The 23840-nt window shown below is 36.0% G+C and overlaps 1 protein-coding gene across 1 annotated transcript in view; it reads right to left on the reverse strand.

Moving 5' to 3' along the window:
• Positions 1-1113: 1113 nt before the first annotated feature.
• The window catches only part of LOC121422747 (ras-related protein Rab-37-like), a 46256-nt gene continuing 23529 nt past the window's right edge, over positions 1114-23840 (reverse strand). The window contains exons 3-7 of the mRNA XM_041617927.1: positions 19416-19457; positions 9033-9152; positions 5537-5659; positions 3490-3566; positions 1114-2293 (exon numbers count right to left, since the gene is read on the reverse strand). Of these exons, the coding sequence (XP_041473861.1) occupies positions 2191-2293; positions 3490-3566; positions 5537-5659; positions 9033-9152; positions 19416-19457 (465 nt within the window). The 3' untranslated portion in view covers positions 1114-2190. The remainder of the gene's footprint in view (positions 2294-3489; positions 3567-5536; positions 5660-9032; positions 9153-19415; positions 19458-23840) is intronic.

Consider the following 23840-nt stretch of genomic DNA (forward strand, 5'->3'; position numbering starts at 1 on the left):
ATGTCTACCTACTTTGATATCTACGTTGTCACTGCACCAATCAATACCACAGTTGACACTCTATATTCAAAGGTGTGATCATCATGATAGTTCGGCGAAAAAGAATTTGAGACTGCTCGACCACAGTCTCGCTATAAACACACCATGCAAAGTGATTAAAAACCTCACATAAAACATTGTAGTTTTGTTGGGGTCTCATTTATAATTGCTTTGATTAATACTTATCGACTGTGCTTGAGATTAATTATTCACTCGGGTGTAGGAAAAAGTGCTAGACCAACACGCCTTTCATGGGAATGTTAGGGATGCTATTAATTAACAGATGAATTGTACACCATTATTGTGCATGAAATAATATCCCATATCTATACCAGTGTTCATTCAAATTAAAGAAAACAATTCTTTTTGATAGAGTAGTTAAACTACGTGAAAAGTCTTCAATTTTTCGTCATTCATGGTTAAAGGGGAATGAAACCTTTGGAACAAATAGGCTTGTGTAGAAACAGAAAAATCAAAGAATAAGAATAAAGAAAGTTTGAGAAAAATCGGACAAATAATGAGAAAGTTATGAGCATTTGAATATTGCAATCACTAATGCTATGGAGATCCTCCCATTGGCAATGCGACAAGGATGTGTGATGTCACTGATGAACAACTTTCCCTTTGGTGGACTATAAAATACCCTCAAAATGTATCTTTTTGCTTTTTCTTATGATGATACAAACTCTTTATCCATGATTTATTCTTAAAAAATATGTATTACATGCCCTCATGTAGAAAGAACACATGATCTATGGATAGATGTGATAAAAGAGGCAATTCAAGTGAAATACATGTATATACTAAAGTAATGGGGAGAGTTGTTCACAAGTGACATCACACATCTTTGTCGCATTGCCAATTTGCTATCTCCATAGCAATAGTGATTGCAATATTCAAATGCTCATAACTTTCTCATTATTTGTCCGATTTTTCTCAAACTTTTGTTGATCTGTTTCTTTGATTTTTCTGTTTTCACACAAGCTATCTTGTTCCAATGGTTTCATTCTCCTTTAAAAGATTTCTTTCATAAATATTACTGGGGGGTATGTACATGTATTTTTTTATAAGCATCTGTGTGGTCAAGAAGAAGAAGAAGAAAAAGAAGGGGGAAAACGGAATAAATAACAGAAGCACATAGAGAGAAATGAATTTTTAACACACTTATGGTTCTAAATACACTTTGGGCAGAAATAATCTAAATTTACCTGTATGCAGTTATTATTCTTCAAAAATGTAATACCAGGAATAACTAGCACAGAAATATACAGGTATGAGATCTCGGACTTTCCTTTTAAAGGAAAACTCACATGAGGGATGCAATAAGAATTCGATTAAGACTTTGATTACATCTTGAGAGTTTGAAAACCAATGAGCCAAAAAATTGCTTTCCTAATAAAACATGAAATGATACTTCTTTTCCAACATCGCTCCTCACAAAACTAATGAGCTACATGCATTATGTTCCACATTCACATTGTGAAGTACTGATATGTGACTATGCAAAGGAAACGTTCATCTTTACTCTTCAAAGTGATGCCGTCTTCATGAAAGCTTCCTTGCTTTCTTCCAATCAAATCTGACACCATCCCAGTACAATCTAACATTTACAGCCAATTTGTAAAGGAAAATCTTAAACAAAACCCTTTCAATGTTTACCATACAAATAAAAAATCTTCAAATTTCTTTCCTATCCTCTCACAGATTGCCAATTTGCAGGTTGCGTCTTGGAGGAACTGATCAGCGATGTGAGCTCCTGATGAATGGCAGTGTCCGATGTTCATACATGTTTCTTCTGTAGCTTTCCCAAAGCTGTAAACTACACACTATTATTACATGTAGTGAGGATAATGATGATGATAATGATGATATTCCATCGCGCCATGACATACATCTTTTCAGTGAGGTTTATCCCAAATCTTCAATCAATTAATCCATCTGCAATCAAATCCGTGCAGCCGTTCTCACTAATCAATTCTGTTTTCAATTCTTGAAGATTGATCGGCTAATCAGCTCTCAGAGTCTGCAAATATCTTCCTTTGACTCCTCCCACTGCCTGCATTGCCAATTTGAGTAGTATCCATTGTGTCACTTTGACTGGCAAGCACCGGCAACCACTCAGGTTAAAGGTTAGACAAAATGATGATAGTTCTATGAACAACAGCCCGATGGCGTCTGCTTTTGCTGTTCCACAAATTCTCGGACGTTGAACTTTGGGTCATTTGGCCGTCTCGTCTTCTTCATTTTCAAGTCTCTGTACAGAGTGGAAAAAGATTTGACAAAAGTCAGAGTGTGTGTGTTTGAGTTTTGTCAGACGTGTATCAATCAGATATGATTATTTACGTCTGGGACCGACCTTTAACGTCACCATCCGAAAGACGTGACCAGGGCTCGAACCTCGAACCTCTGCATCAATTTGTAACTTCCCCATAGCTTGGATTACAGGCGCACGCCACAATGCCCAGAGTAAATTCATACACTAACATTATAACATTTTTAAATTCATGTATTTACAGTTAACTCAACAATAACATTTACAATATCTTCTTTTTGTAAATGTCGATGCAAATCTTTCTAGAGGATTTCAGATTTCTCTATTTTCAACAAATCAAAGTCTATCCAAGTCTTGGTAAATATTCAAAATTCAATGCGGTGAGCATTATAATATCACTTTCATTTACTGATATGTTCAGAAAATTTTAATATTTCTGTTAAACAGTGAAGCTCCTCTCTCAGTATTACACACTTTCCTTTTGACATTTAAATTTTAAATTTTCCCTTTAATTACTTAATAACTATTAATACACAACCCTTTTATTCTGAAAAATTAATTCCCTTGAAAGGACAAGTCCACCTCAACAAAAAGTTGGTTTGAATAAAGAGAAAATCCAACAGGCAAAACACTGAAAATTCATCAAAATTGGATGTTAAATAAGAAAGTTATGGCATTTTGAAATTTCTCTTAATTTCACACTACACACAACAGTTTTATGCACATCCTGGTCGGTATGCAAATGAGGGGACTGATGACATCACCCACTTACTATTTATTTTGTATTCTATTATATCAAATATGAAATATTCTGATTTTCTCCCCCTTGTCATGTGAAATCAAGGTTTATTCCTCCCTGAACATTTGGAAACAATGTTTAACATTACATGTACATGATTCAGTCAAGTTTTGCATTATTGTCAATTCTGTAAAAATTGAAATATTGTATATTTCAACTAATAAACAACCAAAGATAAAGTGAGCGATGGACATCATCAACTCTCTCGTTTGCATATCACTGAGTTGTGCATAGAACTGTTATGCAAAACTTTAAAATGTCATAACGTACTTATTTTACATCCGATTTTTATGAACTTGTTTGCGTTATGCTATTTTGATTTTTCTTTATTGATTCAAATCAACATTTTTTTTGAGGTGGACTTGACCTTTAAACTTACTTTGCTACTGCTATAAATGCCAAGTCTACATTGAGCCCTGTCTTTGCACTAGTCTCCATGTATGGAATACTGTTATCCTATTGAGAAAAAAAGAGTAAAAGATTGATCATCAAAAGCTTTCATGGAGAAAAACATAACACAAATGGAAATTCAGTTTGTCATGAAGAATAGGGTATTCTGTCATCAATTTAGATTAGTTTGACACTGTGATTCCTACTGGTTATGAACGAATGTAATTCAAATTCAAATTGTCTTATTCTTTCAGTGAAATCATACATAAAAAAAAACATGATATAAAGAATAAAATATGTGAATTACAAATTGGTGATGAAATTTAAAATGGCATTATGGTTCAGAGTGGCACCGAGGGGTAGCATCAATAAAGAAAAAAAAAATCCTTATACTTCAATAGGCCGACCCATAATAATGGTAATAACAATCAAAGCACATGGAAAACAAAAAGAGCAATAATAGGTAAATGGTAATAAATAGTCATTGATAAACTAATGAAAATCATCCTAAGCATGGCAGCCATGATGGCATGTTTTCTTTCACCAGTGAATTTATCCACATTTTAAATAGATGGAAAATACAAAATATGACAACTGGCTTGCGATTTGATGATACTAGGAGTTTTTCTTGTACAAACCAAAGGAATCACAATGCTTCTGACACAATGACTTCACAGTCCTGAGGCCGGTGAAAACCACAAGAAAGGCTTTCTTCAAAGCCCCACAAATAGAGCTATTCCTCAGCAAAATATCCAGCTGGTAAGCCGTGAAAATGTATAAAGTTTGCATTGCTGTGGTTTTTTTTTAGTTCATAAGCTTTGATTGATACATGATTAGTCAATTTCAATTTTGAGTCTGGTCTGGAAAAAGAGGGCAATAAAGAGAAAAGAAGAATTAGAGAGAGGACAATAAAGGGAGGGGCAGAAAAGGGAGAAAGACAGAAGTCAACACGAAAGGATGCAAGACAAATGACCTGACCATAGATGAAAAAAAGAAAAGAAAAAGAGGATAGTGAGATAGAGAGGAATGAGAAAAATGAGAAGTTAACTATTTCGCAATATGAGACTTGGAATTGAAACTGAAATGGGACCTGTTTCGTCATCAGCAATTTCCCCCAAGACTTTCTTCATTATACCTTTTGAACAGTAGGCATATATAGTGGAGGAAACGACAAGGAGATACTGCAGTATCTGCTCTTTTATGATGAGCCATGTCTGTTTTTTGCAATCAGGATTACAATTACCAGGAGAAGAGCGTGGGCAGGGAAAAGGAGCGCTCGGGTCTCATGTGCATTATCTATTACTGGCATTTCTGATTGTGTGTATGTACATGTACGTGGGAGGGGAGAGAGAGTTCTGGGCAGACATACAGATGGCGAATGGTAAAGGGAGATGGGGGAAGGTGAGGAGTAAACAGAGAATGAAGTGTTGCAATACATCATAATTTGACAAATAGAAGTATTTAATACGCTTGTGTATGATAGCAAACATACCTCCAGACAAGGTGGAGAATCAGAGGTTAGGTAGGAGGGAGAGAGGATGACAGAGAATGGAGGGAGGGGGAGGAGGGGGGAAAAATAAGGAGACAGTGAGGTAAAGTGTGTAAATATAAATGAGAGAATGGAAGTGGAGAGCAATTGAGAAGAAAACGACATAAATACAGAAAACATAATGAGAGAGGGAGAGAGAAAAAACAGAAAGAAAAGGGAGGTGCACAATACAGGGGGGGGGGTGGTCTATCTGACATGTCGAATCATTTTTCTTTTAATTCCAATAGAATTTGTATAGGAACCAGAGTGAGGAAGATAGAGTTGCAGAGAGGTTGTAAGCAGGAAATGGAGAGACAGAACTGGAATGAAGTTTCTGCTATTACTTGTTCATGTTAATCAACAAATAGTGTCTGGTTACATACATATCTGATGAAAAATTAATAAAGAGAGAAAAGGTTACATAAATATCTGATGAAAAATTAATAAAGAGAGAAAAGGTAGTTCATTCCTAAATATAACAACAGCAAAAATGAAACAAACACATTACCCTTCCTAATTTCTCTGCTTCTTCCCTCTTTACTGCTCTTTCTGATGTCATATCAGCTTTGTTGCCTAGCAACATGACGACTACATCATCATTGGCATATTCGTGAATTTCGCCCACCCATGCCTGGAGTGATAAAAGGGAGAAAACAACAAAATGGAAAAAATGAAAATATATATAAGGACATTATGATTACACAAGAATAAAATGCACCACAATTTCATATGAAATATTGCTCTTATTACCAAAAATGTTTTTCTTTCACTGTGATGCAATGAAAATGTAATATTTATTCTTTTAGGCCATTCACACACATACACGTGTTACAAGGCCTGATTAATAGCATACTATGGATTAACTTCACTGAAAGTAGACTTGCTTCTGGTGAAATGAGGGATACACATTTATTGTATTATGTATAGATCTCATATAATCCACAATATCTGAATGCTTTACACACAACAGAAGACATTATATAAAAAAAAATCAAAACATAATTGTGGTTTGCCGCACACTATGCTTGGACTCTGCAGATAGTAAAGCTTGTGAAGGTCACCCACAACATAATGTGATTTTCTGTCATATTTACTAGTATAGTATGCTTGAAGGGATGGTCGGGCTGAAAATATTTATATTCTAATACATAGAATAGAATTAACTGAGCAAAATACCGAAAATTTCATCAATATCGGATAACAAATAATAAAGTTATTGAAGTTTAAAGTTTAGCAATATTTTGTGAAAACGGTTGTCATGAATATTCACTAGGTGGGCTGATGATGTCACATCCCCACGTTCCGTTTTCGTATATTTCATAGAATTATAATTTTTTCAATATTTCATACTTGTGTGAATAATATGTCTCCCTTATAATGAAAAAAGTTACAGCAATAAATATCTAATGCACTAAATCAGTTGTCAATCCAAATTTTCTAGTTCTTGGAGGAAAAAAATTGAATAAACCTAATTTCATATAATAAAATACAAAAGAACGAGTGGGGATGTGACATCATAAGCCCACCTAATGAATATTTATGACGACTGTTTTCACAAAATATTGCTAAACTTTAAAATTCAATAACTTTGTTATTTGTTATCCAATTTTGATGAAATTTTTGGCATTTTGCTCAATGAATTCTACTTTATTGAGCTCTGAATACTTTCAGCCCAGACCATCCCTTTAAACTCTAATGGGGTGTTGCAAGAAAGTTGCAATCACTTGCAAGTCTAATTAAGGTTACAAAATCAGTCACAAGTCTGGTAATTAATTGCAAATCCACACTTGACTACTAGGGCCCGTTTCATAAAGGACTTGCAACTGTCGTAACTTTGCCCTTATGGCAACTACCATGGAAACCTTGATTCTGATTGGTTGCTGAGCCCTGTTACCATGGTCGTTGCCATAATGGCAAAGCTACAACAGTTGCAAGTCCTTTATGAAATTGGCCCCTGGTCTGCTTCTTACATCTATTGGTAAAAATCAATTTGGTTTAGTAATAATTGATCTATCACATGCAGATTAGCAACAGAAATTGTGATTGCTTTCAAATATTTTATTGCAACACCCCCAACGTAGATATATTGATGGATTTACGTTCACTTTAGAGTTAACTTTAAAGTTTGCAATAGTGAGCACAGGAGTGGATGGAGATGTGATTTTGTTATTTTTTTTATTGATTGGCCAATATGGCCTGTTATTTGCATCCAAAATAAAATCATACAAAACATGATAAAACAATATTCAAAAATATTATGAAGAGGCAAGGGATAATAATGCAAATTTTTTTAGAGATAACAATTACAACAAATGAAAGCCCAACATACATGTACCGGATGCAGGAGACCAGCAAAGGCTGAAGGCCTATCAAGGCTAGTCCCCTAAAATAACATACAAATAAATAAAGTATACACCAATAAAAAAAGGGCGATCTTGGAAAAGGTTTTTTAGGCCTACTGCTTAGCCTACTACCTTAATAAATTATGCTGTTCAGAGTTCTCTTTGCCTGCTGTAAACACTGTACAATGTATGATTCAGACTACATTGGGAGGGGGGAGGGCTAGGACTAATCAAAGGTGAATGTTACCTACTGAGCTCATTCACAAATATACTGAAAATCACTGAAAATCTATTCATTTCGCATATGAAATTGACTAGGGTAGATGTACTTGTGTGTATATTGAAATACAATTCTATGACAATTATTATAAAGGACCCCATGGAAGAACAGTGGTATTATGTTAATATATGTATATATTTTGTTTTATATGGAAATAAATACAGACAAACAAACAAACATTTCCCTATATTAAAATTCTACACAATCGAATGACCAACTTCAGCTCTGGGATCAACACTATATCATACTCTAAACCTAACATAAAACACTATTACAACCCTAGCCCTGCATCTCAGACGAAATTATTAAAGTCCGGAGCAAATGTTGTGTCACCTGAAATACATGTGGTGTGATAGCTGGAAAAACAATGAAAATATACCTCATCCAAAATCAAAGTCCCCATGATCACACATATATACATACATGTATAACACACAACTCGCACAGACACAGACCAATGGAAATTTGGAGATAGCAGCCTGCTTCGGATTAGAGAAAATTTATACAGCTGCTCTCAAGGGCGACAGGCTTAACTATTCTATTTCCATCAAGTGTTCAGCGGTAGAGTGCTGCCCTGTTTGCCGAAGGTGTAAGGGAGACGGCATGAATATATCTGTTTCACACAGCGCTAGATGAAGGATGCAATAGGTGGGACCATGGGTGGGGATAAGGAATTGATTAGGTAAACAGAGCAAATAGAGGCAGAATTAATGAGGAAGACAGGACATTTGACTCATACGTGTCCTGCCGATAATAGATTTTACATTAGGTCACATCTCTCACACAATATTACGTTTCATGATTCATTGGCCCGAATTCACAAAGGTGGTTTTGAAAACCTGTGGTTGAATCCATGGTTTATGCAGATTTCCTGTATAAATTACGCTTTAAAAAAATTTATCGCGTATCTGGCGTGTGTATCGAAAATTCCAATGCTGATGCGCGCTTTTGTCACATTGCACCAAACTGATGCCTGTTACCATGGTTAGATATGCTATTTTATTCATGAGACCACTGTTTGAAGAGTGAACTCATGAATAAAATATCGTGGATAAACACGGCAACATGCGTCCATATGGCGTACTGTGACCAAGGCGCGCATCAGCATTGGAATTTTTTACACACGCGCCCAATACGCGCTAAATTAACATAATTAATATAGGAAATCTGCATACACCATGGACTCAACCGTGGGTTTTCAAAACCACCTTAAGTGAATCCGGGCCATTGATTCTATAATAAAGTCCAACTTTGAAAATTAATTTTCTTTAGATTTACAAAATCTTATAAAACAAATAGGCTTACACAATAGTAAAGTGCGGGGGGGGGGGAACAGATCCACCAAAATTGAAAATATTCTCAAAATAAGATGTCATATATACCCGTATATTTTCAAATGACTGCCTATTCGTGACATCGAAGAGTAATAGAAGCGCATGGGCATCTCTGTAGTATGCATGTGTGACACTTCGAAACCTCTCTTGGCCTGCTGTATCCCAGATCTGTAATGAGATAGATAAGAGAAAGTGAGTGATAATGAGATGTAAAAGGCCAAGTTTAACTTTTAATAAAAACATGTATGTACTGGTCTGTGTGAAACAATACATGTACCATACCAAAATACAGTAAAAGTTGCTGGGCAATATTTTGTACTCAATACTGTACCTGATCTTTTTGTCTACTTCTGTCAAATTTTGAAGTTGTTAAAGTCATATCCAAACCAAGATAACAATAATTTCATTGACACATTTATTCCGGACTGCTGCTAGAAGCTTAATCAACTTGTACATGTAGCTGGCACAGTATACACGTGCCATGCTTGAGCAAACCCAAACCTCAAACCTTATTTTCTCCTTATTCACTGATGGCCTCCCTGAAGTTCTTCTTGGATCAAGTACTACATGTATATACATGTAGTGTGGGTTATGATTCATCAATTTTGACAAACTTTAATTACTGATTAAGCTATCTTTTTACATAAATTTAATTAATTTGAAAAATCATGGTGGTTGGCTTATGCACACTTTTTTCCCCTTACATGTATGTCTTTATCTTTGTTAACGAGTGTTTCATCACGTTTCTGTATCATTCTATTTGTTATGTTTTTCGGTGTGATTCAGTCACAATTATGCAGTCACATGAATATAAAACAAGAATTAGAAAAAAGGTTAAGTACGAACAAGGGATCCTTATCTACAAGCATTCTGCTTTAAGGTTTCGAATCCACATTTCCTTTTTAAGCGCTTCATTCATGTGGTGTACTTGAGAATATTTGTTAATTACATTTACATGAATATAAAAATTCTGTACATTTGCTCATACATACATGTGTATACATGTATGTATGTAATTGTGAAAGCTGTTCAGCATATAACAAAGTTTTGTAACATAATGGATATGGATACAAAACCTCATAAAATGAATGGAAATGAATACATTGTTGAACGTTATACAGGGTGCTACATAACTTTTTTAGAAGTGCTTGCCCGGTCGGGCAAGTGCATTTTTAAATAGTTGGAATATACAGTACTTGCCCAGAAATCTATTTCACTTGCCCCCAAAAATCCTTGAAAAAAAAAGTTTTACCTTTTCAAAAGAAAGTTTTGCGGTTTTATAAACCATTGACCTTTTTCTCTCTTTTGATATGAACTGATCTACCTTGTTATTGCATTTCTTTTCTAAATTGATTTTATCTTGCCTGCCATGACCAAAATTATGGTCAATATCATACCATATCGACCCTACATATACTGCTAGAATTTTGCTTTCTACTGTTTGAATTTTGCTAGCCCAATTCTGGCAAGTAGTTTTGGTCTTCAAATCATTTGCCTGACTCTTACTTTTACTTGCCCGGGCGATTGGGCAAGTGCTAATGTAGCACCCTGCTGTACAACTGACTTTAAGAAGTGTTGATCATGGATTAACTTCATTTTACTGCCCACTTGTCTCCTCTCTCCCTCCTCTGCTCAACTGACTAAATCATACAACGCTCTGCTTTTTTTTTGTACAACTTGATGAACATGTTTACATTGCACTTGGACAATAATGTTCAATGTCAGGCCCAGGGCTGCCAACCTTAATTTGTAAAAAAAATCCCATTCTTGATTTCTTTTTATCCTATTAAAACTAAAATGCTATTTTCAATTGAAATTATTAAAAAACATGCAAAATCATTGTTCTTACAATTTTGAAAAAATTCTCTATTTATAGGGGAAAATCCTAAAGGCCCGAATTCACAAAGGTGGTTTTGAAAACCCACAGATGAATCCATGGTTTATGCAGATTTCCTGTAAAAATTACTTTTATTTTACAGTGTATCCGGCGCGTGTATAAAAAATGTCCAATGCTATTGCGCGCTTTTGTCACAGTGTGATTTGATGCCTGTTACCATGGTTAGATAAGCTATTTTATTCATGAGTCCACTGTTTGAAGAGTGGACTCATGAAAAGAAAAACAGTGGACTCATGAATAAAATAGTGAGGATAACCACGGCAACAGGCGCCAATTTGGCGCACTGTGACAAAAGCGCGCATCAGCATTGGACATTTTTTAATAAATTGGTATTTAAGTGTAATTTATACAGGAAATTTGCATAAACCATTGACTCAACCGTGGGTTTTCAAAACCACCTTTTTTAATTCGGGCCATTGTGTATCACTATCCCTTTAAAATTCCTACTACAATGTACATGTAAGTAGGGTAAAATCCTACTTATTGGCAGCTTTGCAGACCCACTTTCCCATTGTACATTATTAATAATACATCAACACTTATCAATGCTGGAATGGAACCTTAATGAATTTCCCCTCTTTGATTATTCAAGGATGCACGAAAGACACCCTATTGTTTAAATATTTAATTAACATTGCACAGTGATAGTAATACAACTGTATATCCATGTGCCAGCAGCAGACTGTATAAGAAAAAAAAAGATTTATATCTAGTATGGGAGTTGAAAAAATACAATCCATTCTACCCTGCATGACTTGTTAAAGTCAAACTCCAAGCAGGATAATCGCTCAAGCTAAGTGGTTTCAAACTGCCTCGATCACAAGAATCCCCGGTAAATTACAAGAACTTTTTAAGGCTAAAAAATACCCGTTAAATATTCCTGCATTCACACCGCCCCGAAACACATCCTTCGGGATAAGTTCCCAAAGTTACGAGCATGCGCAGTGTGGTCTGATAAGCAGGCAAGGCACGAGATTCAAAGTCACTAGCCCAGCAGCCACCCACGCCGCCGCGCCCAACGACACGCTGGGCTAAAAGTTCCCGTAATTTGCTTTCACATTGCCAAAATACCTGCGACCTTGGAAAAATCCCCACGAAAGTTCTCGTAATTTCGCCAAGTACCTACTATTTAGCGGGTATTTTCTTTCGGGGAAATTACACGTAGTTTGCTTTCACATTACCAAAATACCTGGTATTTTCTGATCGGGTTAAATTTCCCAATCAGAGAATACCTGGAACTGGCGAACTTCGAGGCGGTCTGAAACCTCTTGCTGAAGCAAATTCTCTGAACAGATTATGCAAAGCAAATACTGTACGTATTTCTACAGGCCAAGTCTAACAAACTTGTATACCGCTAATCCTATGAGATTTAAATAGGGCAGACTCACCTACATTTTATTTCATTATTAGGTCAAGATATACATTTTTTCTTCTGTACAGAAAATATATATGATGGAGGTCCTAGCTCAAATGGGATTATTTCCACAATGACAGAGGAAGAATTGAAAACATATTGTTTTTCTTATTAATAGCAACTTGACTTTTTTCTTCTTTTTTATTATTAAAGATCCCATTTCAGGACTAATTACAGTCAAACCTGCCGTAGCGGCCACCTGTGTATAGTCGCCACCTGCTATAGTTGAGGCCACTTAGAATTCCCCAGCAGGAAATTCATGAATTGTAGACCCTGTCTATAGCAACAACCTGTCTAAACGTGAACAGTGGCCACTTATTTCATGTCCATCCCTTAATACTCTACTCTCTGGCCACCAAAGTCAGCTCACCAAAACTTTACTCCAACAGGACTTATACCCCTTTTAGACTGGCCTCTTCATTTTTCCCTGGGAACTTCTCCGGCAGGCATTCCTCACTTCCCCCGCAAAGAAAAAATGTACCCTTTCGCACTGACATCTCTTCCCCAGCGAAAGTCGACGGGTGATTTGCTCGAGCAGAAGTACATGTAAGTGCAAATGAAAGCGTGCGTTTTTTTTAATTTGAATTTTAATCGTACTATTCCCTTATTAATTGCAGATACCTAATTAATTTTATCAGTGAAGTTTTGGAGATGATGGCTGGTAAATATTTCTCAGCTCCTGCTGCTGATCAGCTCACTCGGCACGCCCATGCAAAATTAGAATGAACGAAATGAATATTTTAAACATTGCTTCTTAAATACCGATTACATAAAGGTGTAAAAAAATTACAATACATTCTAGAAATATTTGAAGCAAAACCCCCCCCCCAAAAGAATCAAAGTATATTGATATATTGAGCATATTTTCAGCATGTAAAATAACGCTTTTATAATAATAAATATTGTGAAAAAAACAAATTGTATGTTCGATGGTATTTATTATGGAATGAAGTCATTAAAGATGAGAAGTTCTCCAGTTTGCTTTCATACTGGGTACTGGCTGTTTCACCGGCGAAGTTCTCCACCTCTAGAGGTGGAGAAGTTTGCCGGTGAAGTTCTCCTGTGTAAAACAAAAAAGCGAAATATGAAAGGGGTATAGGTTAAATAGGCCACTATACACAGGATTTAACTGTACTTATTAGGCACTGATTTTGTAGTATTCATTACAGCACAGGGGTGAAAATGTGATTGGGAAGTGAGGGCAACAAAATCCAAGGCCAAATGACAAGGGCATTGAGCCCAATCAATAGGGCATCTGAGGATATACAGTAACCTTGGTGGTCTTCGATTTATTCAAGACCTGATAATATTTCACCAACAATAAGCTTAACCAATCCAGGTGATGGTCAGCGAGCTCACTCTCATTACAGGGTTCCCTGCTCATTAGGGAAATCAGGGAAAATTATTTTACTTTTTTCCAGTCAGGGAAAATCAGGGAATATGATTTAAAACATACCTCAAATCAGGGAAAAAAGGCTTGATGATGTAATATTTTGTTGCATATCAAAACAACATCCATTGAATGACTGGTTATGGTGGTTAGTTTTACATAGTTGTTTTTATATGTAATTCACTGCACTAACTTTAGAAAACGTGTGAAACTCAGAATGGGTTTAAATAATTATCAGGGAATTTTTAAACTTCATCAGGAAAAAAATCAGGGAATTTTGTTTTCTTGAAAAGTTGGGAACCATGCATTACTTATAGCAGAGGGAGAATAATGGTGAGGGTGAGGGGGGGGGGGGGGGAGATGTGCCCTCCCCCCTCCATATTACAGTCAAATTTTGTACAGCAGCCTACTATGGGAGTGGGTACATGTAGGCTTGTCCCCCTTTAAAAATCTCATAAAACCGCTGCCTATGCTGTATGTAATGATGTTCATCCTTCGCTAGCGAAGACGACAGTGACCACAACTACAAAAATTCCGGTGGGTTTAAAGATGGCTCAATAGACCAATCTAAGCCGGTAGTAGTCTGTTGCAGAGTGGGCAAGCAAAAGCCGGCAGAGGGGCAGACAGAGCGATGGGGCTTGCTCCTCCTCTGTCTTTTGATGTATGCTGTAGCAATTAATTATATTGGCCTGCATATGCACATTCTACATTATCACAATCATCATTGTCGAATGTCAATGTTATCATCACAATGACCTTTACAAAAATAGGTGCATTAATAATGCTAGACCTTAATGCACCATTTACATTCACATCTTTGAAACACACTGAATCAAAGTAGTTCAAGCAAATGGTGTCATGGGAACAAACGACTATTACTTTGATATGTCCCCGACAACATGCGGTCTGTACTTGACATTGTAGAAAATGATGCAGCCGTGTCATTATAGCCAGTCTCCTGGTTATTGCCCACATGTCATGGGCATAACAGACGAGGAATGCCACTGTGAATGTGATCCAAATGTCAGTGTATGTTAATCAAGGGGAGTACGGCACTCATGCTTGCTCTCTGCTTCTAGAGTCATGGAGCATACAGAAGGGCTGAGACAGAGTTAGAGACAATGCGATTTGATTCACATTTGATTCAACCAGTAGAAATAAATTCTAGCTGTGTTAACAATCACAAAAAAATTCGAAGAGGAATTCTGACTGACAATGAGGGATTAAACTCTCCATTTATTAGCAAATAAAGCATTGCACCCTGCCACAGTGCCGGCAGACTTGTCCAATTTTTTTTTTCAAGCAGTAATCATACCCAGGTGCGTAATATCTGTGCTGGCAATTAGTTTTCTTCTTCTACGTTTACATCTCTAGTGGTTTTCATTAGGCCTATAGCCTGTTCACCTACTGGATGATGGTATATTTGCCTCCATGCACAGTAATCGTTTTTATTTTTTCATTTCATACATCATCTGATTACAAATGCATGTAGACCTGTGTTCTCAAAAATGTTTTTCAAGTGCTGCAGACTCCAGAATTCATAATTCAAATATCAAAGGGACAATTGCAATATTATTTTTCATATAAAGTTCTGATAAAAGGGCAAATGACTGGATGTTAGGAAGTTGATTCAATATCTGCAGACTACATGTACATTAGTTTTCTTCTTCTACGTTTACATCTCTAGTGGTTTCCATTAGACCTATAGCCTGTTCACCTACTGGATGATGGTATATTTGCCTCCATGCACAGTAATTGTTTTTATTTTTTTATTTCATACATCATCTGATTACAAATGCATGAAGACCTGTGTTCTCAAAAATGTTTTTCAAGTGCTGCAGACTCCAGAATTCATAATTCAAATATCAAAGGGACAATTTGCAAACAATATTATTTTTCCAAAGTTCTGATAAAAGGGCAAATGACTGGATGTTAGGAAGTTGATTCAATATCTGCAGACTACATGTACATTAGTTTTCTTCTTCTACATTTACATCTCTAGTGGTTTTCATTAGGCCTATAGCTTGTTCACCTACTGGATGATGGTATATTTGCCTCCATGCACAGTAATCGTTTTTATTTTTTCATTTCATACATCATCTGATTACAAATGCATGTAGACCTGTGTTCTCAAAAATGTTTTTCAAGTGCTGCAGACTCCAGAATTCATAATTCAAATATCAAAGGGACAATTGCAATATTATTTTTCATACTAAGTTCTGATAAAAGGGCAAATGACTGGATGTTAGGAAGTTGATTCAATATCTGCAGACTACATGTACATTACGGTGTATGATACAAACTCCACTGTCTGGGTTTATCTGCATCCAATTATCAGCCGAAATTAATTACATTGTTTAAAAACAACATCTCAATTTCAAGCTTTCTGTTTTATTACTGGGTGAATTTTCTACTTACAAAAACAAATAAATGTAAGGAAACAGGAGAGAATTACTAGAAGGTGATTATAGATATGTAAATATGGAGAAAGATGTACGGATGAAAGAGGGAAGAAAAGGGGAAGGGGGTGCTTCCCCAATAATATTTGTTTCACAAGCTTTTATATACACATACTGTTGGCACCCCACTAAAGGTCACCAACTACATCTAGTAGTGCAGGCCTACATGTATGTAAGTCATTCAAGAGATCTAAAACCTATTTTGAAATTTATGTCTATATGTATATGGTAATGTTTATTTCTGACACACCATATTGGCCCAAATTCACAAAGGTGGTTTTGAAAGCCCACGGTTGAGTCCATGGTTTATGCAGATTTCCTGTATAAATTATGCTTATTTTACCACGTATATTAAGAAATGTCCAATGCTGATGCGCCCTTTTGTCAGAGTGCACCAAATTTACGCCTGTTGCCGTGGTAATCCATGCTATTTTATTCATCAGTCTACTGTTTTGAATAATGAGTCCACTCTTAAAACAGAGGACTCGTGAATAAAATAGCATATCTAACCCTGGTAACAGGCGTCAATTTAGCGCACTGCGGCAAAAGTGCACTTCAGCATTGGAATTTTTTATACACGTGCCTGATAAGCGCCAAATTAAGCGTAATTTATACAGGAAATCTGCATAAACCATGGATTCAAGAGTGAGTTTTCAAAACCACCTCTGTGAATTCGGGCCTTAATGTTTCAATGCACAAACACTCAGTTCAAACAGAGCATGCAGACGTACATGTTTTATTTAATGCAAATATGTTACAATGTATTTTTATGCAAATATGTTACAATGTATTTTCAGCACGAGCAAAATAAAAGGGTAAGAAGGAAAAGGGAAAAACAGGCATGTAGATGTACAGTAATAGAAAAATGCAAAACATTAAATAGTGAATTACAGACAGCTGAAACATTGAAATATCACACTGGAAATGACTAAAGAGATAAGATAATTATCAAAATAATCAAATCAAGTGCAGAAAATTAGGAGAAAATTAGGAAAAATGTCAAAAATAGAGATTGAAAGGATAAGAGAAAGCCAGAATACCCAGTATGAGGAAAGGAGAGTGGGGGTGTTTTTATGAAAAGAGAGAGATACAGTATGCACATGCAATAAGCAATAGGTTGGCTGTGTACACTTTAATATGTGCTAGTTGAATACACCCACAGACTGGATGTGTGTGTGAGTGTGAGCCAGCGCCAGTATAATGATGAATGGTGGTTCGCTGCTGGTTTGTACAGGCGTACAAAAACTGCTTTCAGAGGCTAACTAGCCGCTCTCATGAACATGTACCCAGCGCATGTAGTGGGAAGAGTTCATTTGCTACCAGGAAAAGAGATGCAAGATAGAGAAGGAAATGGGAACGATGAGTGTATCGTACAAGCATGGGGAAAGTGATAGCGTTGTGCATACATGTATGACGGGAGAGTCTGTATCAATGCACCAAGTCAAAGGCATGTTGAGTTTTGTCAATTGCACCCAATGTTTGAACTAACGGATGAATTTTCCACCACTTGTGTGGTATTTTATATCTTTTTTTATGAAATGATTAGAAACTATACACTCATCTTTGAAGGCATATGAAAATAATATTTGCAGTTCTTTTCTCTCTTTTTTTGCCTTCTGAAACCTTGTGGTCCCTACACAAAGCACAGGGTGGCTCCAGGGTAATTTGGAAGGGATGGGAAACAAAATGGCCTATAAAAGAAAAAATTTTGTTCTCAATTAAATACACAAGTAACATATTTCATATAACCACACCTGTCTTTGAATAAATTCTCCTTTCCTCCTATTTAATTTCTTTTTTCTTCTCATCACTACTTTAAGCATCATACCAGGTTTAAGGTGCACAAATTTTATAAATTTGTGACAAACTTTTTTTTGCATCAATCACTGTTATTTTACATGATATACAAAGACATTAAAAGTAAAAGTTTACAATTTATAGTTAAAACAATGCCAGATATTTCTGGTTAAATCAGGCTAATTTAAGATTATCCATTTACCCGGTTACTTGAAAATAAGCAACTCCATTTTTAAAGGTAAATGCCAGTTGTGGTAACGATATCAAAATGAGTTTGTATAGAATCCAATGAAATGACCACCAAAGTGTCTGTTTGTAAAATGTGTGCCAAAGGATTCTGGAAGAAATAGTGTAATTGCTGAGAAATTAGCAAATAAGCACAAAATTTGGGTCAAGCGTCGGGCCGACATTCAAAGCAATAATAATACACTGTCCCACATGCACTTATCCGTGTTGGTGTTCCTCAGTGTGAACATTTCTCAGTGTAGATTTCATAATTTCACAAAGTTCAGTTTATGTAACTGTACCAGATCTAGATCCTTGATGATATAATTGAGCCTGGTTTTACAGACTTTCTCTTGAAATCAGTGTTTTAATCTATCATGCAAAAAGTGTATGTCCATATCTACTGTAGATAACACCATAGGTGGTATTTTGAAAACCTGATTTATCTCTGAAAAATAACATAAATCCTAGCCATTCCGAAAAGAAGAGGCTGACAGAAAATGAATAAATGCAGAGATGCCAACCTGAACAAAAACATTTCAGTATTTTCAAGGCTGAAAATCAGTATTTTGGTGAGGAAATTAGTATTTTCACAGGAATACCATAGGACAACACATAAACTGAAACTTAAGAAATCAGTATTTTGCATGAAACCATCAGTATTCTTCTCTATTTTCAGTACTAAATACGGAAAATCAGTACTACTTGGCAGCTCTGTTAATGTACCCTGGTACTCCAATTGGCATTACATGCTCTGAGAGTTTTTTTTTTGTATGCCACCAATAACGGTCATTTCTCTCACAATCAATACCACATTGATCTACAATAACATCGAGGACAGGTTTTCAATTGCACATCCAAGGATAAATGTGTTTATCGAGGGCTCTCAATTCTCATGACGCAATGAGAGGGATAATCATCATCATTGAATTTGATAATGACATGTCTGATCTCCTGTTTGTATTTCATATTAGTATTGCAAATGAAAACCATTATTATTATTAAAGCTGGTATGTTGATTGCTGACTAGCCTGTTGTATGGCTTCAGTCTAGTAGTTTGTTTAAATGGCAGTAAAACTCTTGTATTGACCCTTTTTGAAAATTCAGAAATAATATGAAAATACAGGTAGAATACCTGGTATTTTACTATACTAAGGTATATGTATTGTAGTATATACTGCACCTAATAATAAACAAAAGAATGAAAACTGAAATATAGAAAGTGTGAAAACAAAGACGTTATGCTCACCTGTAATTTTACTTTGGCTCCATCAATATCAACAACTTTATTCTGAAATGTAAAATTTAAAGAAAACAGGAGGGTTAAAGTCAGAAATGATATTAAATAGTAAAACACATTATTATAAAGCATGAGCCAGTATGGCCATGTCTATACATGTATATTAGAACTTCATACTGAAACAAATACTTTCTATAGTAATACATTTTGAAAATATCTGCATGTGTACACGAACAAAGCGGGAGAGCATATTTTCTTGCTGTAAGATATGGAACAAACAATATTGGTAATTGGCCAATGACACAAGTATATCAATGAATACAGTTTCCAAATTTCAGAAACAACTGCCAAGTTTGCCTGAACTGCATTTTGAGGAGAGTAAGCACATTCCCTGAATCGTGCAATTGAATTGAATTGATTGTACAGTAGTTTATATGTCTGAAGAGGCTACAAGATAGCAGAATGAATACAATAGAAAGCTGAAAAATACATGCAAATACAAGTACAAAAAATGTGTATTGCTGTTGTACTGTGCAATATACAGGCTGTTCAGACTGTCTGCCATCACCCGTGGGAAGGGGGAGAGAAATCTTATCTCTTTAGGACCGACCGTCCATACATCCCCCCGGTGTCCGGGAGATTTGCATCGGGGGATAAGTGGGCTAGGTCGTCCGCATGGTTACGTAAGGCGCCCCCGCACATGATAACGTGGGAAATGCAATTACTTGCAGCGGTCCGAGCACTAGCACAGTACTGAGCAGAAGCAGTTCTCTTGACACATTTCGCGCATGCGCACTTTATGTATGATTAAAACAGGTGCGCCATCTCAGATTACGAGCCAAGGTCGCTCTTTCTTAAAAAAACCGGGGGGATAGAACCGGGAGACAATCCTCCGGACCGTCCAGACTGTAGATTTTCCCGGGGATGTCCAGGGTACCGGGGATTCCCCGGGGGATGTTCTGGTTGACGGGGGGGGGGGGGGGAGGGGACAGTCTGAACAAGGTGATATACATATATTTTACCCAAGGAATGCCATTCATACATGTAAATGTATGCTGGAAGGAGGAGAAGAACCCCCTACCCTTCCCTTTATAATCAAAAGGATGATTTTTAAATTTTAATAATAGACCTCCTTTAGTGACACTAAAAATTATCCAACAACCTCTTTATGATTCCATAAATTTCTTGTTTCATGTCTAGTTTTCATCACAAATTTCCTGTGTTCGATTGCTCATTATTTATTCAAATCAACCTTTTGTTAGGGAGATAAACTTTCGGAATTCCATACCTTTCTTGTTCATGTATGGTTTTGATTGTGTGTTTGAGTGATACAGCCACTGTACACTATTTTTATTTTGTTCTATTCATCTCATGCAAATCATCTTGTCGAGGTGGACTTATACACCCTTTACCAGTCATACTAGGTGAAATCAATGACCCAAATATTACAAATCTTTGATGGATTTTTCGAAACCTTCTTTCACCAACATTTTCATTCATTTTTTTTTTTTGAATAAACTTTTTTGTCAGGGTGAACTTCCCCTTTAAAGGCCATTGTAACTCTCTGACCACCTTTTGCTTTCTACCAGTCCAGTACAGGTGGTGGTAAGTTACCCTCTAGAATAATGCTGTCATTGGCATGTCTTCCCATTACAAGAGGACAAGACAAATTGCAAGCTTTAACTTAAGGAGAATTATTTCTAGATGGTGAAGGATAGAGGTAGCTTGTAAACAAGAGATCAATGGAGAAGCGATGGGGAATACATGTATGGGGCAAGGCAAATTAAGAAAGAGAAACTGGGGAGTGGGGTAGGGACTCGGGAGAGAGAGATAGAGAAGATGATATATGGAATTTGAGAAAAAGGTCACAGGCTAATGAAGAATTATGAGAGGAAACTTTAATACAGTGGCATAAACAAGTGCATTTTTCTACCTCCATGCTTTAGGCACAAGAAATTATTAAATCCAAGAGCAGTTTTTAGCCGGTGAAACTGAAGGGAGAGGGGAGTAACATGGTATACATGCATGGCAGGATCATGAATGCTACTCTTTTACTTCAAAGCAAGGTTTCCATGGCCCCCTACACATTTTACTCATATTAGATTTAAGTTCAGACATACAAAGTGAACCATGGTTCTTTACAAAGTTAACTATCAAAACTAAACCCTGATTTCACTCAAAATGAGAAGCTATTATTCCAAACTTGATCATAAAATGTTGTATGGGAAGTGAGAAAAATAAGAATATTAAACAGAATAGTGTTAAAGGTCAAGTCCACCTCAGAAAAATGTTGATTTGAATCAATAGAGAAAAATCAGACAAGCACAATGCTGAAGATTTCATCAAAATCGGATGTAAAATAAGAAAGTTATGACATTTCAAAGTTTCGCTTATTTTTAACAAAATAGTTATATGAACGAGCCAGATACATCCAAATGAGAGAGTTGATGATGTCACTCACTCACTATTTCTTTTGTTTTTTATTGTTTGAATTATACAATATTTCAATTTTTACGAATTTGACGATTTGGTCCTCCTTGCCTGAAGCACAAAATGTTAAAATAATGGAATTCCACGTGTTTAGGGAGGAATGAAACTTCATTTCACATGACAATGACGAGAAAATCAAAATATTTCATATTTCAAACAATAAAAAACAAAAGAAATAGTGAGTGAATGACATCATCGACTCTCTCATTTGGATGTAGCTGGCTCGTTCATATAACTGTTTTTGTGAAATGAAGCGAAATTTTGAAATTTCATAACTTTCTTATTTTACATCCGATTTTGATGAAATTTTCTGTGTTATGCTTGTTGAATTTTTCTCTTTTTATTGAAATCAAGTTTTTGTTGGGGTGGACTTGTCCTTTAAGTATGAAAGAAATCAGACAAGCAAGAAAGTAATGACTGTTTTACAATTGAGATCCCTGAGTCCTGGCCACTGGGTAATTAAATTATAACAAAGGGCAAGTCCTGACAACTTTCACGTAAGGTGGTTTCAAACCGCCTCGATCATAAGAATCCCCGTTAAATTACGAAAAAATTTTAGGCTAAAATGTACCCATTAATTATTCCTGCATTCACACCGCCCCGAAACATACCCTTCGGGATAAGTTCCTGAAGTTACGAGCATGCGCAGTATGGTCTGATAAGCAGGCAAGGCGCGATATTCAAAATCACTAGCCCAGCAGCCACCCCAACGACACGCTGGGCTAAAAGTGCCCGTAAATTGCTTTCACATTGCCAAAATACCTGCGACCTTGGAAAAATCCCCGCGAAAGTTCTCGTAATTTCGCCAAGTACCTACATGTACTATTTAGCAGGTATTTTCTTTCGGGGAAATTACGCATAGTTTGCTTTCACATTACCAAAATACCTGGTATTTTCTGATCGAGGTAAATTTCCCGATCAGAGAATACCTGGAACTGACGAACTTCGATGCAGTCTGAAACTGCCTATAGGCCATGTACTTTATCAGGAATTTGTGGTTTCCACCCACATAGAAGTACCTACATGTACATGTATATTTCCCTGGGGGCAGTAATTAAAATATACATGTAACCCAGGTAGCATATTTCTTATTTCCTCATGAAAGAAAAATATAATTTGAAGTTTTGAAAAATGACATTTTATCCATTTTAGACATTGGAGTATTAAGTGGAAGAGTAGTCCTTGATTGCCTTTAATACATGTACATCACAAATGCTGCCAACGAAATCACCATGGGTATTATGATTACCGTACCAATTTTTACAACTTTTTAAAAAATTCGTAACTATCTTGTTGTTTGTCCAATATTGTTCAAACTTTCATGTATCAACTTGTCTGATTTTCTTTTCTTTTTTCTCTAAAAACAACTTTTTATTTGGGTTGTTTTCCCCTTTAAGTTCATAAATTGATAAACTAATGAAAGGACACACCTCTTGCACACACATCAAGTATGACACACTGCAAACTAATTAGAATCCTTGAATTTAATCATCTTTTTTTTTCTTTACACTCAAATTAATTGCTCTTTCTACATGTACATGAAACAAAAATGAACATTCATGACTGCTTTATACATTATCAAATCAGAGGGTGATAAGGTTACTGCACTGTCTAGTATTAATTGATGACCTTCAAAATTATCTCCTCCTGCATACATGTACATGGATAGGATGACTTGTTTTCACATTTTCTGCAACTAAATACCAATGGGTATCATTGTGTTAGTTTTCCTGGACGATGGGTACAGATGTACTTGTATGGAGTCTTTGAAAATCCAATATTCATTTGTATTTTATATAGGTTTAAATTCCCTGTCAGACAGATCTAAAAAAAAGAAATTATCATGAAACATGTAATGTAGTTAAGTATGAAAATGTAATATCTGTAGTTCTGAATGGACACAAATTTAAATAATAACCCAGATCCCTGACGTTTTAAAGATAT

The sequence above is a fragment of the Lytechinus variegatus genome, chromosome 10 (assembly GCF_018143015.1).
Source record: "Lytechinus variegatus isolate NC3 chromosome 10, Lvar_3.0, whole genome shotgun sequence".
Lineage (NCBI taxonomy): Eukaryota > Metazoa > Echinodermata > Echinoidea > Temnopleuroida > Toxopneustidae > Lytechinus > Lytechinus variegatus.